Source organism: Dromiciops gliroides, chromosome 1 (assembly GCF_019393635.1).
Source record: "Dromiciops gliroides isolate mDroGli1 chromosome 1, mDroGli1.pri, whole genome shotgun sequence".
Taxonomy (NCBI): Eukaryota; Metazoa; Chordata; class Mammalia; order Microbiotheria; family Microbiotheriidae; genus Dromiciops; species Dromiciops gliroides.
The window spans coordinates 452,493,061-452,510,937 of NC_057861.1; the positions used below are offsets into that span (position 1 = coordinate 452,493,061).

Sequence of the window (17,877 nt, forward strand, 5' to 3'; positions counted from 1 at the left end):
ATATTGTATGCTCCTTGAGGACAGGCACTATTTTTTCACTTTTTGTGTGTCTCCAGTGCTTAGTATAGTGCCTGGTACATAGTAAGTGCTTAGAAAGTACTTGTTGAGTATATGCTTAGGTGGTGGGGACAATGTATAGCAAAGTACCATTTGTGTCCAGGTCCATATCCCAGTATATACCATGGGGGAGTTGTGTAGCTTCAAGAGAGACATCTCTAGTTTCTTCTCCCTCTACCCCCCCCCCCATCTTCTCCAAGAAAGATTTTAATTCTTGCCTAAAAGGGAAGCATGCAGCTGGGGTTGGGCCACTCTGCTCTCCTCAGAGAGAAGGGGTATCAAGCTAAAAGTTATAGCTATCTCTTTCCTTAATTATTCTTATTCTAGGGGATATGCTTAGGTTCAAGCTGTGGGGACCAATTTTTAATTGGGCAGTGTTAGCTAAGTGGCTCGCCGCAATATTGGGGCAAGGAAGAGACCGGCAGCCTCCCTCAAAACAGAACACGATTTATTTATTTGGTGAGGCAATTGGGGTTAAGTGACTTGCCCAGGGTCACACAGCTAGTAAGTGTTAAGTGTCTGAGGCCGGATTTGAACCCACGTACTCCTGACTCCATGGCCGGTGCTCTATCCACTGCGCCACCTAGCTGCCCCCAGGATTTATTTTAACAAGAACTAACTTAAAAAAAAAAACAAAACACAAACAGGATCAGTAGGATCAAGGAAAAGGAAATAAAATGGGGAAAGGAAAATTATACAATCTGAAAAATACCACCACCCAGGAATCAGCTGAGAATACACAGCAGAACTCCTGTCGCCTTCCAGCTTCCAGCTAGAATGGAGAATTCTCCTTCCCATTCCCAGAAGCCCCACACAGCCCCCAGCCAATTGATTGGCCGCTCTGACAGTCACATAACTGCCCTCACTAGGCTTCTAATCATTATAATTTTGCCAGGTCTATGTAGGTGGAGAGTGGTGATGGCTGAGGTGCCAGCGCCATGGCAACGTCTATAACCAGTGAGTGGGGTACAGTGCGGTTTGTGGAGCTCCGGGCCAGTGTGTGCTGAGGCATAAAAACCTCAAATAACAATTAATTCTTTACAAAGCTAACCTCCGATCACTGTGCCATCATTGCAGGTGGTAAAGGAATCCCTTTCCCACCAAATACCAATTCCACACAGTAAATAGCAAAGGAATCTATTTATTCAAAATGGTAGCCAAACAGAAACCAGAGAAAGTACCCATAGGAGAATATATACCAGACAATACAGAATGAAAGAACTCTCCCACTGGAAGTAGGGTACCTCAGCTCAACTAAGAGAGAGTCCCAGATCACACCTCAAGTCTCAGAGTAGCAAGCTGGGAACAAGGACATGATAGAGCCTGCTGGCTCCTCTCATGTCTTCCCATAGTCTTTTTTTTCAACAACTTGAAGTGAGGTTTCCCTCTTGCATCTTGGTTCTTAAAGTTGGAAGCCAGAAGTGTTTGAAGCAACAAATAGGGCCTGAAGCTTGAGGAATCCTGAAGAGCACTGGAGAAGACTGAAGCTGTTTTGCTTTTGCTAACTCCACTCTGCTCCTCATGCAGGGCAGGGCATTCATCTCCATCTTTAAGGAAAGAATCCCTACCAATGATCTTAGGGACAGGAGCTACATTTGGGAGAGAAGATGGACTGATTACTTGGCAAGAGTGAAGGACAACCAGCATACAGCCTGTGTATTCTTTTTGTATTCTTGTCATGTCATGGGAAAGTGAAGAAGGCCTCCCATGTACTGAATGTGATGACTTTCTTCCACATAATCAATGAATTTTTGTGGGGATTTTTCCCCTTTATTTTTAATTGGGTAGGAGGAAGAAAAATAGATTTTTGTTCAGAGAAGTCTGGGCCAAGCAATCTGCTCATCAGAGGTGCTGCCCCTAGTGGGGACAACACAAGGACACCATGGGAATGGAAAGGAAGTAGGGGCCCTGGAGCCCCAGGGATGTGAGGTGCCTTGGCCACATTATATACCTTAAGTATGTACCTCTCTCTCAGAGGTAACCATTCTTCCCATTGATGCTATGTATAGTTGTGAGAAAGTGTGTCCCAGGTTTATGAAGAACTTTTTCTTTTGGTTTGGGTTTTTACTATTGCTAGGAGGCCATTTCAGCAAATGCATTTTCTTTGGGGGAGAAAAGAATTTATGGGAGGACATTGATAAGAATGGCACAGGATGGATATACATGAATGGGTTGTAATTTGCCATGTTGGAGGGAGCATCCATGTTGGCATGTCTACAGATTGATTGGGGCATTCAGAGTGTAAAATCTTTGTTCAGTCAAGGCTTATACATTATTGGAGGAACTAAAACACATCGATTTTTATGTTCTCACCAGAAATGAAATCAGAAGCTCTAAAGGAATTGGAGCTAAATGAAAGGATAGCTCACAAAGTTTTTCTCAGAAAGTGTTGGTTTCATTGGTTTCTTTTCCCAAAGCAATGAGAAATAACATTCATGGGATGATTACTTAGTTAACTCACAGTTGAGCATTTCTGTAAGATGAGCACAAGTGAAAAGACTTCAAGGAAGATAACTATAGCTTATGTGCAGAGGAGAAAGACCTGGATTAATTCTGTGATGACCTTGACTTCAAACTTAGTCAATCTATATTTTGATCCTTTGTGACTTCAGTGCAAAAGTGGGCACAAAGGAGAATGGCAAAAATAGTTGCTGGAAAGTGTGATTAAGGAAATGAAAGATGCCAAAACTTGTTAGGTTAATTAAATTTCTCAGAATTCTCATGCTTATATGGGAGAAGTACTTTTTTCAGGAAGAGAGGTGGAGAACTATGATCAATACAATTGCTATTTATGATTTCAGGGAATCAATAATGAACCATGCTGTCCATTTAGGTTGTTGTTGGGGTGGAAAGGAGAAACAACTTTCTTTTAATTAAAAAAATAGGTGGGAAGGTGCTATAGATGTGAAATTTTGTATGAACTTTTACATGAGGTTACTGGATTATTAGTTTTTGTTTAACTCTTTTACTTTGCCACCTGGGAATGATTTATGAATGTTTGTAATGTGAAAATAAAATGTATTTTTAAAAACTCAGTGGAAATAAAAAAAAGAAAAGAAGTTTAGGACACTGGAGCTGGAAAGCACCAAATAATGCCATAAAAATGAAATTGAATATATTTGAAAGGACAGAAAATGACCAGTTACCAACAGGGGTCATTTTAGAAATAGATATTTGTCTGAAGTCAGATAATCAACTTATAAAAGGAAAAAAAAATCAACATGGGGCAGCTAGGTGGCATAGTGGATAGAGCACTGGCCCTGGAGTCAGGAGTACCTGCGTTCAAATCCGGCCTCAGACACTTAACACTTACTAGTTGTGTGACCCTGGGCAAGTCACTTAACTCCCATTGCCTCACTAAAAAAAAAAATAAATAAAAAATCAACATGAAGCAGCAAAAAGGGGGAAAACTTTCCAAACAACCTTACTTTATAACCACCACAGCTCTGACATGACTTATTCAGACAAGAAATAGTAGCCAAAGAAAAAAGATTATGGAATCATGTGAAAATGTCACAAATATTCAAGAAATGTCTCAGATTCTGGTGGTTTTCTGCCATTACCTAAAATACATCATGGCTGTCTTGCCTGACTCAGACCATGGCTGCATTAGATACCGGAAGGAAACAAAGATTTTTGTGCCTGCTGAGTGCTGAAGTCCATGACTGGGATGATAAAATGAACGTGATAGGGCACCCTCCTTCTTTGATGGTCATAAGCACTGACTGCAGCTTCTGTTACCAGCAACCTGCTGACATTGATGTAAAATGAAACAGAAGAACATCTCTTTAATACACATTATTTGGAGTCACTAAAGAACTAATAAGTTAAATTGTAATATATATCCTTTACATGATCCATATTACTTTTGTTTTTATTAATTTTTCCCCAGAAGAAATGGGGGGAACTTTGGAAAACTTTGGAAAAATAGCCAAGGGCTTCTGATTGCTCTCATTTGCTATTTCTAGGTAGATATTTTTGGTTTATTTATAATCAAATTGGAAAAAACAATGACTTTATATGCTAGATGATTTGCCAGTGTTGTCAGGGCTATTTTTTTCATCAGTGTTTATTTTATTATTTTTTTTGGTAGATACCAGAAAATGATGAACTGTTTTTGGTTCAGCTGAAAAGCGTAGAAGGAGGGGCTGAGATCAACACTACAAGAAATTTGATTGAGGTTGTTATTCGGAAAAATGACAGTCCAATACGCTTTACCCAGAGTAGTTATTTGGTGCCTGAGGAAGCAGACATACTAAAAATTCCAGTGGTTCGTGGAAAGAATGAGAGCGGATATTTGATTGGATCTGATGAATATCAAGTTTCAATCAATTATGCTGTTGTGACTGGGAATTCAACAGCCCACGCAGAGCAGAATGTAGACTTTATTGATCTTCAGCCAAACATGACTATTATTTTTCCACCTTTTGTTTATGAATCCTATTTGAAATTTCAAATCATTGATGATGCCATACCAGAGATTGCCGAATCTTTTCTTATTGTGCTACTTAAGGACACTTTACAGGGAGATGCGGTGTTATTAAGCCCTTCCGTGGTTCAAGTCACCATTAAGGCAAATGACAAACCTTATGGAGTGCTATCTTTCAATAGTGTCTTGTTTGAACAGACAGTTATCATTGATGAAGACCGAATCTCAAGGTAGGGTTCAGTTTTGTTGTTTTGCTATAATAAATGCCTGTTGTTAACTCAACATAATTTTAATCTATCGATATTAAAGTTCATTTAGTGGTTTGTCTAACAAACTGACCGACATATATATTATAAAGAAAGTCTTCCTCATACAACTGAGAAATTGCTTTTATATTTAACTTAAAAATTTGGATGAAATTATGGTGTATGATTTAGGAAAGTTGCTAATTGGAATGCCTGAGGCATATTTCTATTACTGAGAATTAACTGGAATAACAATTTTTTCCCTTAATAGTATTTTATTTTTTTCCAGTTATATGTAAAGGTGGTTTTCAACATTCATTTTTATAAGATTTTGAATTTCAAATTTTCCTTCCTCTCTCCCTTCCTTTCCCCCTCCCCAAGACAGCAAGCAATCTGATATAGGTTATATATGTACAATCATATCAAACATATTTCCACATTGGTCAGGTTGTGAAAGAAGAATCAGAACAAAAAGGAAAAAAAAACCCAGCTACACAAAAAGTAAAAATAGTATGGTTCAGATCCCATAGTACTTTTTCTGGATGTGGAGAACAATTTCCATCATGAGTCCTCTGTAATTGTCTTGGATCATTGTATTACTGAGAAGAGCTAAGTCTATCACAGTTGATCATCACACAATGTTGTTGTTACTATGTACAATGTTCTCCTGGTTCTGCTCACTTCACTCAGCATCAGTCCACTTAAGTCCAGGTTTTTTTTTAAATCTGCCAGCTCATCATTTCTTACAGCACAATAGTATTCCATTTCATTCACATACTACAACTTGTTCTGCCATTCCCCAATTGATGGGCATCCCCTTGATTTCAATTCTTTGACACCACAAAGAGAGCTGCTGGAAATATTTTTGTACATGTCGGTTCTTTTGGGATAACAATTTTTGTTAATAATAAATCTCCTTTTTCACTCTGAAGATGGTATACACATAAGGTATACACATATCTAAGAGAATACTTGTTTCAAATATATGTTATAGCACAACTAAGTATATACGACTAAGTAATAGGCATTTATTAAGCTCTTACTATGTGTCAAATGATTCAAATACAAGCAAAAATAAAGGTAGTTCCTGACTTGAGGAGATTATATTTTAATAGGGGAAGATAGCACATAATAATTATGATATAAAATAACACTACTTAAAATATGACACTATTTAGCAACATAAAATATACCATAAATATCATAAAATGAATATAATAAGTCAATTGTCTTATGTACATCTGCATGCATTTTTCTTTTAAAAAATTGTAGGTTTGAAGAAATCACAGTGGTGAGGAATGGTGGAACTCATGGGGACATTTCAGTGAGTTGGGTCATGACACGGAACAGCAGCGATCCTTCTCCAGTAACAGCAGACATCATGCCAAGTTCAGGTGTTCTGCATTTTGCTCAAGGGCAGATGATTGCCTCCATTCCTCTAACTATTGTTAATGATGATCTCCCTGAAGAGGCAGAAGCTTATCTACTTCAAATTCTACCTCATACAATACAAGGAGGTGCAGAAGTGAGTGAGCCAGCAGAGGTAAGGCCTTTGGTTTTTGTTCTGATCTTTTTTGTGTGTGATGCAAGGAAGCTGAAATTTTTGCACATGAAGGTAAAATTGAAGTTTCAAGTTTCAAACCAGAGAAAACAAATAGAGCCAATGTGTTTCCTTCCTTCCTTCCTTCCTTCCTTCCTTCCTTCCTTCCTTCCTTCCTTCCTTCCTTCCTTCCTTCCTTCCTTCCTTCCTTCCTTCCTTCCTTCCTTCCTTCCTTCCTTCCTTCCTCCCTCCCTCCCTCCCTCCCTCCCTGCCTTCCTCCCTGCCTTCCTCCCTCCTTCCCTTCCTTCTTTCATTCCTTCCTTTCTTCCTTCTTTCCCTCCCTCTCTCTCATTCCCTTCCTCCCTTGTTTTCATTTGAGGCTTTTTCTTTATAAGTTAAAGGTTTTTGCTGTTCTTTTTCTATTGTTTATTTTTAACTGCACTGGTGATTTCATTGTTAGAGGGAATTCTTGTTAAGGAAATTCCCTCTACTAGTGAAGGTCATACTCTTCTCTGTAATTAATAATCTTAGAACATTGCCTGCAGCACCTAGGAGTTTAAGTGATTAGCCCAGTTTCATAAGGCCTGTATTTGTCAGAGACAAGGCTTGAAACTCATGTTTTCCTAATTCCAAAGTGGGTTCTTTATCTTCTATATCATACTGCCTTTCTATTTCTATTGTTTAACACAAAATATAAAGATCATGCTTGAATCTTTTTTGCATAATTAAGGAATGTACAACCTTGTAATAAACATTATTATTTATAGTTTTGGGTTCTAATTTTTATCCCTCTTTCCCTCCCTCCCTCCCTTACCCGCTCCCTGAGGTATCAAACAATTTGATACGGGTTATACATGTATGATTATGTAAAACATTACCATATTTGTCAAAAATATAAATCCTTAAATCAGTATGTGCAAATTTATGGCAAAAATTTGAATTATGGTAGAAAGTGAATAATTTATTAATTTTCATGCATTGTCTAAATTCCTTTTTTTGGGACAGCTTTTGTTCTATATCCAGGACAGTGATGATGTTTATGGTTTAATAAAATTTTATCCTTTGGAAGACCAGAAGATTGAAAGCAGCCCAGGTGAAAGATTCCTATCCTTGAATTTTGCAAGACAAGGAGGAACTAAAGGCGATGTCAAGGTGTTTTTTTCCACATTTTATATTCCTTCTGGACCTGTGGACCCTTTGCGAGCAAAAGATGGCATCTTAAATGTATCTAGGAGAAATAGTCTCATCTTTCCAGAGCACAAAGCTCAAGTCGCTATGAAATTACCCATAAGAAATGATGCATTCCTTCAAAATGGAGCCCATTTCCTAGTGCAGGTATTTGATTAGTTCTATAATCTGGGTAAAAATTACATTATTAGCTTCTTGTTTTATATGAAATGAGTATCACTGGGCCCGAGTTTACACTATTCTTAATAATAATAACAATAAAAATAAAAATAACAACAGTATAACATTTATGTAGTGTAGTCCCATTTACAAAGTACTTTTTCCACAACAGTCCAGTTAGGTAGTAAAAAAGAAAATGTTAACTGGCCTATTTACTTTTGGGTAATTTATGCCATATCACCAAAATTGGTTATCAAAGGGTACCCAGAGTATATGTACTGGGCCCATGAGTATATGTACTGAATACTTAAAGATCTTGAAGAGTAAATGTACCTCTGTCTTACTCTGTTAAAATATCAGTTCAAAAAATTTCAGTTAAATGGAGTTTTCCCCCCTACATTCTACTTTTAACGAATGGCAGGAAAACCAGCTTATTATTAAGAGATTGGGCTAATGAATCTATAAAGACAGCAATATGATGGAATAAGAAAGGTAGCATTATGTGGTAGAAAGAATATGGGATTGGGAGTCAGAAGGTCTTAATGTAATCCTAGGTTTGTTACTAACTAGCAAGTAAATCTGTTCCACTCCTTTGTCCTTACTCTTCTAAAATGAGCTATTGAGATTAAGTGATAGGTGATCCCTTCTGCTCTACAATCCTATGATACTTTGAAACTGTGTTTTCTGACTACCCAGAAAGTTTGATTAATCAGACTCTTCCTTTTCCCTGACTATTTTGGACATCAAAGATGTAATTTACCAGGGAGGGATAAGATTTTTATTTTCGTGGCTGTAGCTTAAAAGGTTATAGAATGAGTATAGGCGTGCCTTTAAAATATGAAGAGTACAGCAGGCTTTGTGAAAAAAGCAAATTTAAATTTGTTTTATGAACTGTATTTGGATTAGTGGCATTTTTTTGCTTTTCATCATTTTTGTTTTTTGCTCCTCTAACAACCTCCAAACTTTAGCTAGGGACCTCTTTTTCTCCTTGCATTCTTTTTCTCAGAAGAGAAAATGTTTGTTTTTTTTTTAAATCCCCCATATCCTGAGTCCAACTGAGTTATTAGGGCTACTTCTTTTAAGTTTTTCTGGGAGGGCAAACCTGCCTAGGCTGGACACTGATCAGGTCAAGGCTTTCTGCTGATCAGTACTGGGATTGGGCCCATAAGTGGCTGCCTCATTTATAGCCTGGGGGAATTAGGGAGAGCCAATCTGAAAACAAAACAAAAAATCCCAAATGAAAAACAACTCAGCAAGACAAGCAAAAACAGGTTAAAAGTCCCTAGTCCAAATACTCTTTTTGACACTTCAGTAAGGTATAAAAGATATTTTAGTAAGGTGTGTTGGCATGATTACAGCAAGCTATAACTGAACATTTTGTAATATCTTATGAATTTACATTATGAGATTACATTATGCTGTTACCATAGTTTCTTAGAATCAGATGTACATTTATACTACTCCTCTTAATTGTCATGATACCTTTCATCTGGGCTTTGTTAATAAAGACATGATTACATGGAACATTAAATAACTAAATATTTGATCCATGCTATTATTATTTCTGAGTACATGGTCACTTCAGTACCTCCCAAGAAAAAAGCCTTCAGAAACAGTCAATATGTTCTTTCATACATTGTACACATTCCTGGATTGAAATATATTGTATTTTAGGCATCAGACATTTAGTCTAGTGGCTAGAGTTGTATTGGATTGCCCTAGTTTAGTTATGCTTTCAGCTTCAATATTGCCCTGTCATCCAAAGAGCCTTTGGTTAAGGTCTGTCTATTGAAGGCTTGCTTATTCTAAAGAGATTATGACTAAAGACGAATGAAGAGCTTTTCTCAGTGCCTAAGCAGTTTTGTTATTTGTAAGGTAGACATCTTTTGGCCAGCTGCATTAGCTCAATCAGATCTTCTGGTTGAAGCAATAATAAAAAATACTACTTGTAGTATTTTTACCAAGTAGCCTATGAGTTAATGTATCTTTCTTAGGTACCCAACTAAAACATAAGGAAAAGAAAGTAGGAGACTTTTTCATAGGAAAGGGCAAGTATTTACCGAGTGCCTTCTGTTTGCAAATACTCTCATAGACAGAAAGGGAGATTCAAGGAAGTAGCCCTTACAGTTAAAGAGCATGCTTTTCTCTTTTTCATGATTACTATTGTTAACTGTTTCCCTTCCATCCTATTCCCTTCCCCATGATATTTATTCTATTATCCATCTTTTTTCATCCTATCACTCTTCAAAAGGGATTTGCTTCTGTCTGTCCCCTCCCCCACTCTGCCCTTCCTTTTTTTTGCCTCTCTCTTTATCCCCTTCTCCTCCTATTTTCCTGCAGGGTTATAGAGATTACTCCACCCAATTGAGTGTGTCCATTATTCCCTCCTTGAGCCAATTCTAATGAGATTGAGGTCTTTGAACCAATTTTGAGGAGTGTTAGGCTCATTTACTGCCCAGATTAAATAGATTACTCCACCCAGTTGGGTGTGTATGTTAGTCCCTCCTTGAGGCAGCTATGATGAGTTTAAGATCTTTGAGCCTTTTCTGATGAGTGTAAAATTAATTTACTACCCTGTTCCTCTCCCATCTCTCCCCCCACTCCATAAGCCTTTTCCTGTTATTTTCATGTAGGATTTCACTTCTGCCCTTCCCCCTCCCCCAGTGAATTCCTTTCACCCCTCAGTTTAACCCTAAAGATGTTATCATCTAGCTAAGTGACACAGTGGACAAATCATCACCCCTGGACCCAGGGGGATCCCAGCCAAAACCTGGCCTCAGACACAAGACAGTCACCCACTGTATGACCCCAGGTATGTCCCCCAGCTCCAATTTTTTTTTTTAATGGTTCTCTAGGGTCTTGTATTTGAAAGTCAAATTTGCCATTCAGTTCAGGTCTTTTCATCAAAAATATCAGAAAGTCTTCTTTTTCATTAAAGTTCCATCTTTTCCGCTGAAAGATAATGCTGAGTTTTGCTGGGTAGGTGATTCTTGGTTGTAATCCCATTTCCTTTGCCTTTTGGAATATCATATTCCATGCCCTCCGGTCCTTTAATGTAGAAGCTGCTAGATCTTGTGCTATCCTGACTGGGGCTCCACAGTACTTAAATTCTTTCTTTTTGGCAGCTTGCAGTATTTTCTCCTTGACCTGAGAGCTCTGGAATTTGGCTATAATATTCCTAGGAGTTTTCTTTTTGGGATCTCTTTCTGGAGGTGATCAGAGGATTCTTTCAATTTCTATTTTAGCTTCTTCTTCTAGAATTTCAGGGCAATTTTTCCTGAGAATATCTTGGAAGATGATCTCTAAGCTCTTTCCTTGATCAAGGTTTTCAGGTAGGCCAATAATTTTCAAATTATCTCTCCTGGACCTATTTTCCAGGTCAGCAGTTTTTCCCAGAAGATATTTCACATTGCCCTCTATTTTTTTATTCATTTGGATTTGCTTTATTGTGTCCTTGGTTTCTCATAAAGTCACTGACTTCCATTTGTTCAATCCTAATTCTTAGGCAATTATTTTCATCAGAAGCTTTTGTACCTCCTTTTCCATTTGACTTTTCAAGCTGTTGAATTTTTTCTCATGTCTTTCCTGCATCACCCTCATTTCTCCTCTACCTCTCTAATTTTATCTTCAAAGTCCTTTTTGAGCACCTCTATGGCCTGAGACCAATTCGTATTTTTCTTGGAAGCTTTAGATATAGGGGCCCTGATGTTGACATCTTCCTCTAAGGGTGCACCTCGGTCTTCCTTGTTACTGAAGAAACTTTCTATGGTCCTCACCTTTCTCTGTCAGCTCATCTTGCCTTTCTTTTACTAGACTTTTAGCTCCTTAAAGTGGGGCACTGTTTCCAGGCTGCAGTATCCCAAGCTTAAGAAGTCCCAGGTGGTATGATTTAAGGAGAATCAGGTTCTTCCCTCACCTGGCCTGTTTCCTGGTCCTAGATGACCCCAGGCCAACTTGCCAATCAACCAGCTTTGTGTGTTGTGGTTGTTAGCTCCAACAAGCCTGTGCCCCTCCCCCACCTGGGCCACTTCTACTCGAGCCTACCTCCTGGTTCTCAGTAGGGGTGTAGAATCCAAGTTCTGCCTTAGCACCAGCATAGACCCCTGTAGTCTCTCCCCTGCCCAGGGCTCAGCCCACTCACCAGACTGTGAGCTTAGTTCTAGGCGCCACTGGTGCTTCAGCTGATTCAGAGGCTCTGGGGGTCTCCTTCTCTGGTGAGGACTTCCTGAGACTGGATCTGTGTCAAGGTGACTGTGGGGTTGGGCCCAACTTCTGTATCAGCACAGCAGCTCCCTCCTTCTGACCTTCTAAGTCCTTCTTGGTTAGAAGATGATTTCAGCACATTCTTCTTTGAGTTTTGCTGCTCCGGGCATTTTCCTATGACCTTATTTAGATGTTTTTTGGAGTGATCGTGTCATGAGTTCGGGAGCTCACTCACAGCCTTGGGTTTTTTCTGGAGGTGATCTCTGAATTTTTTAACTGGTATTTTAACTGGTATTTAATTGGTATCAGAAGTTCTGGGTAGTTCTCTTCTATTATTTCCTGCATTATGATTTAAGATCCTTAGGTTGTGTCTATGTATCATGTCTTAAAGATAAGCGTGTTTTGCATACACACACATATATATGTATAATGAAAATATCTTCTTTTAATGCTATTGTTTTTTGCTTCTTTTCTTCTGGATTATTCACTTCTGTATTTGCATTTGTATTTCCTATTTATTGTTCTCTTTTTTGCTTTTTTGGTGAGGTTTGTCATTGAAGGTTCTAGTTTTTCTGTTCTCTGTTATTTTTGCTGTGCATGCAATCAATTCTGCTCTCATAATTCTTATTTCTTTTGAACCACTCGGAAACAAGTGTGTTCTGGTTCAATATTCTTCTCACATCTTATAGGATCCTCTCTTCTTATCAAGTGTTGGATCATTATCCTTTGTTTTGCAGTATTTGTTTATAGATGCCTGATCTCATTTACTAAGTCTGGAGGCCATGTTAACACCTTTTGTTAAAGCTTTCCCTGTTGAGCATAAGCATCTGCTTATGCTCAAGTTAATAGAGTTTTCTTCTTTGTGGGATCTTTGGTAATCATAGTCTTTTTTTTCCCCTTGATTTTCCCCTTTTGCACACTTTCTGACTCTCTCCCTTCTGATTGTGGTTTCTTTGGGGGCTGGATCTCAAAGCATCTCAGCCTCATCCCATGCTGAGCAATTCATGATTTACCAGCCTAGGTCTCTGCCTCAAGTGATTTTTGGACAGAACTGGACCCAATGAGATTTCTCCCCCTCACCATTGTCTCCTGACCTGGTATCCTTCCCCATTCCCTCTTTTCTTCTGTTCTCTGGCATTTTAGAGAGCTGCCATGTTAGCAGTATCCACCTGGGGACAGGCAGTTCAGATCTTTGCAATGGTGGTGCAATGGGTTTTCTTTTGGTGCCGAGGGGTTGTCTGCCAGAGCATTGCTGGCTTTTGTAGACCTGCCCGAGCCCACTTTTCCTCCTGAAGGGCTGTGTTAGCCTGGTCTGTCTCAGAGTATACTACTGTTGTCTGTTTCTGGATCTCCATGGAAAGAGAGAGGCTGTGGTATGGGGTTGGGTTATGTTGTAGGTCCTTGGGTCTTGGGTCTAATAGTACAGTCTTGCTTCCTGTAATGTGGGATGTTAGGGAGGGGTACTGAGTGACCTTAGGATTGGTGAAGGTCAGCTCATGGTTTTTTGTTTTTTTAACACTTTCTTTTGGATTCTGACTGTCCTAGACTCATGTAGATAGCTGAAGTTGCTATATCTTTGGTGCATAATTTCTGTTTTGGGAAGGTTTAAGAGATTGAAGGGATCAAAGAAAATATCTAATCCTCCATCTTGCTGCTCACGTGACCCAGAAGTCCTGGGACACAAGTTATTAAGTGCCTACAAAATGCAGAAAGATGTCTCATGATAAGAGCATTTGTATTGGGTTGTTTTCCTACTATTGGTGATAGAAGGATATGCACTGATTCCTTCAGACTGTTCCAAGACAGTAAAACCAGGATTAGGATGGACCTTTGGCTTTTAAATAGAGTGAAGAAGCTAATTATGAGTACCCCTCAGTATGTCCTTGGCCTCATTTAATGACTTATATAAATAAGTAAAATGTCAATACATTTGTAAGAAGGTTCAATATCTAATTGTCCCATCTAAAGGGTTTCTTAGACTTACATAGACACCATGCTTGGAAATGTACAAAATTAGTTATATGAACTTACGTGAACTGATTCTAAGTGAAGTGAGCAGAACCAAGAGAACATTATACACAGTAACAACATTGTGTGATGATCAACTGTGATAGACTTAGCTCTTCTCAGAAATATAATGATTCAAGACAGTTCCAAAAGACTCCTGATGGAAAATGCTCTCTATATCCAGAAAAGAACTATAGAGTCTGAATACAGATCAAAGCATGCTATTTTATTTTTGTGAGTTTTTTCCGTTTGTTCTTTTTCTTCTTTCACAACATGACTAATGTGTAAATAAGTTTGAGATGATTGCACATGTATAACTTATATCAGATTGCTTGTTGTCTTGAGAAGTAGAGAGAAATAGGAAAGGAGAAAAATTAATTTTGAAAACTCTTTACATGTAATTGGAAAAAATAAAATACTATTTACATTAAAACCAAACAAGACAAAAACAAAATGTGTAATTCTTAGCCAGGACTATGTGTTGTATATATGTATGTATATATGCATATAAGTAGGTAGGTAGGTAGTCAGGACCTGAGATTTTATCAAGGAAACTCCCTATACCAGTGTAAATGAGGAACTTGGGGGAACTGAGAGGTATAGTGACTATCCATGGTCACATATTTATATATGAGTCAGAGGCCCTAAGTCTTCCTGACTCCAGGGCTAGTTCTTTGCCCACTAAACTACACTGCCTCTTGTATTGTTGGAGATTATAAATGGGTGGAGTGCACTAAATACCCTTTAATTTGCACTAGGCTAATTTTTCTCAGACAAAGCCATGAAGAAGATTTCTAAAAGGCCCTAGAGACCAGCAATTTAAAAGCTAGTTTTGGTTTTGTGTTCTCCCTAGGACTAATGGCACTACTATTTTTTTTTTCTAGCTACTGTCTGTTACCTGGTTTGCCTCATGAAACCCCTCACCATCTAGTTACAAACTCAGGTAGAAAACTGGTGAGAACCTAATGACAGAAAGCAAAGCTATTAATGTACTGGTTCCCTTTTTGCTCCTAAATAACATTGTAATCCTATTTTATTTTTTATTTATTTTTCGCTTTTGGGGTATTTGTAATGTAGTCATGTGGTTTTGGGAAATATTACGAGAGGAAATGTAGCTTTTAGAGATACAGAACATCTTCCTATTTCGTAAGATCATAGGAACTTAGACATAGAGGATATTTAGTTCATCTCACTCATTTTGACAGAAGAGGAAACAGATCCAGAGAGTTTAAGTGATTTGCCCAAGAAGGTACACGTAATATGTGTCAGAGCTAGGATTCAAACTCAGTTCTGACCACAAATTCAGTGCTTGATTATCCCTTGAGCACCTCAGTTCTGTCTTGTTTGTTTGTTTTTTCCTTGAACTAATATTATTTCAACTAGCATTATAATTCATTGAACCAAATATTACAAATATTGGTATATTTTTTTCCCACAAGGCTTCCCAAAACACCCTGTCTCTCCTAGAATGAAGTACATACTTTGTAAAACAAAAACCAAGATGAAACTGTAGAGGCAGAGGATTTGGTCACATTGATCAGTGACATTGTTTTTAAAGACACTGATGCCACACTCAAGCCAATTTTTTCACTGTGAATCTTAGAGATCTGCATGTTCAGTTAAAGAAAAAAAAAAGGCAGGGGGAGGCTTTACACTGCAGATAATTAATTAAAGTTCTCATTTGGAAACCAGTACTGTTTGTCACTGACACAATTCCTTAAAGTTCAAAATAGACTTTAGGCTCAGGGGACATGGTTAGAATTAGAAGGTTGTATAGCTTGTACAGTACATAATGGATGAGCAATCTAAGAATAGGAGAAGGCAGATTCAGCATGGAAACTTGAATGAAACTAAAGAATGGAGAATCAGAGACATGAGCTACTCATTCTTCAGCAACCTTCTCAGTTAAAGACGTTAGCCTGAGATACGACTTTTGGCATGCATGGGATTACTAATGTGCTGTCCCAGTTGCAAATGATCTAAAAGCAAGAATAGTTCTTAATGAATGGATCAGTGTGATTTAGCGAATGCTTAAGGAATGTAGGAAAAAAGGGCTTATAGACAAGGAAAACAGCCATGGGAAATTAGCATTTTCCTTTCTATCAGTGTGCCCTGTATCCTCCTAAACCTTCTTTCCTTATGTTATTCAAGAATAATCCTTAGAATTAATGATGTCCTTAAAATCCCAAGATTACTGTCCTTATAAAATAGAACCGAAGTCTTCCTTTTTCCTTTGCCCTCGTTAAGGTAAAAATTTTCAAGCTTGAGTTTCATATTTCAAAAATCATAAATAACTACAATGTGTTTCTATCCTCCTGCCACCAAACATCTAATTTTATATGTTCTTTAAATTTGAGAAATTTAAAATTCACTACTTTTTATTCTAATATTCTAATTTTATTTCTAATTATAATCTATTCTAATATTCAGCTCTCTCTACTAAAAGACAGAGGAGGTAAAAAAAAAAAGTAAAATTCCTATTGTCTCATTCCTTTTCTCCAAAAGAAGGGACAGTTGTAGCTAGGTATCCTTTTAACTTTTTAACTGAAAGCACTTTTCTTTTCTTTTCTTTTTTGAATGTCTGAATTGTCCAGTATAAGGTATCATGGCATGTTTCACTGTACTTTGGATGGTCTTGAGTGGCAACACTAGTTTCCCTTAATACCTTCTCATCTTTTACTGAAAGGGCTTATTCCCCAAATACATGTCTGTTTTTCTTTTTTAAAATGTCTTCCTCTTTAGATTTTATTTGTAATTTCTTTTCCTTTTTTTTCTTTTTCTTTTTTTTAATTCTGTAATTTTTTGCAGGGCAATGAGGGTTAAGTGACTTGCCCAGGGTCACACAGCTAGTAAGTGTCAAATGTCTGAGGCCGGATTTGAACTCGGGTCCTCCTGAATCCAGGGCCAGTACTTTATCTACTGTGCCACCTAGCTGCCCCCCCTTTTTTTTCTTTTTTTTTGTGGGCAACGAGGGTTAAGTGACTTGCCCAGGGTCATACAGCTAGTAAGTGTCAAGTGAATGAGGCCTGATTTGAACTCAGGTCCTTCTGAATTTAGGGCTGGTGCTTTATCCACTGTGCCACCTAGCTGCCCCCTATTTGTAATTTCTAAGATCTTCATAGCAAAGTATAAGATTTAGACAATCTTTAATAAGCATTAACCCTTAGAAAGCCCCCTAGAAATGTATGTTGTTGTATACAAAGGAAGGAGGGAGAAGGCAAGGGATATCATTGTTTCTAGGAAAGCAACTCAAAGTGTAAGCCATCCTAGGAGTGACTAGCCAGTGCTCTTGACTTGTATACAAAGAACACAGTGTTCTAAAGCCTGGGATATCTTTGAAAGTCACTGAAGGGGCAGCTAGGTGGTACAGTGGATAAAGCACTGGCCCTGGAGTCAGGAGTACCTGGGTTCAAATCCGATCCGGCCTCAGACACTTAACACTTACTAGCTGTGTGACCCTGGGCAAGTCACTTAACCCCAATTGCCTCACTTAAAAAAAAAGTCACTGAAGAACATAAAAGTGTTGCAATGGAAAGGGCTGTGGCCAATAGGTCAGAAGATCTGTGTTCTAGCTTTGCTTTTGCCATGACTTGTAGCCATATAGCATTATTGGAAAACTCTTGGCCCTCTTCCTCCAGCTTTTGTTTTACCTTTTTCTTACTCTTGGAAAATGCTTGCTGGTTCTACTGCCTGCTGTTCAACCACTCTTCAGCTCTTTGTATCCCTGTTTCCGTTCCCATCACTCCACTAAATTTACTCTCTTCTAGAGTTACCACTGACTTCTTAATTCCCCAGTCCTCTTTTTTTGTGGGGGGGGGCTATGGGTGCTAAGTGACTTGTCACACCACTAGTAATTGTCAAGTGTCTGAGGCCAGATTTGGTCTCAGGTCCTCCTGAATCCAGAGCTGGTGCTTTATCCACTGTGCCACCTAGCTAACCCCTTCCCAGTCCTTTTAATGGCCTCTCATGAATCCTCATCTTCTTTGACATTTCTACATCATCGAATACTGTTGATAAGCCTATCCTTCATGATATTGTCTTCCCTTTTA

The 17,877-nt window shown here is 38.3% G+C and overlaps 1 protein-coding gene across 1 annotated transcript in view; it reads left to right on the plus strand.

Annotated features, from left to right (window-relative positions):
• Positions 1-17,877, plus strand: part of ADGRV1 (adhesion G protein-coupled receptor V1) — a 786,537-nt gene that overhangs the window by 44,203 nt on the left and 724,457 nt on the right. Inside the window, 3 exon segments of the mRNA XM_043996987.1 lie at positions 4,151-4,716; positions 6,004-6,274; positions 7,277-7,606. Coding sequence (XP_043852922.1) covers positions 4,151-4,716; positions 6,004-6,274; positions 7,277-7,606 — 1,167 coding nt within the window.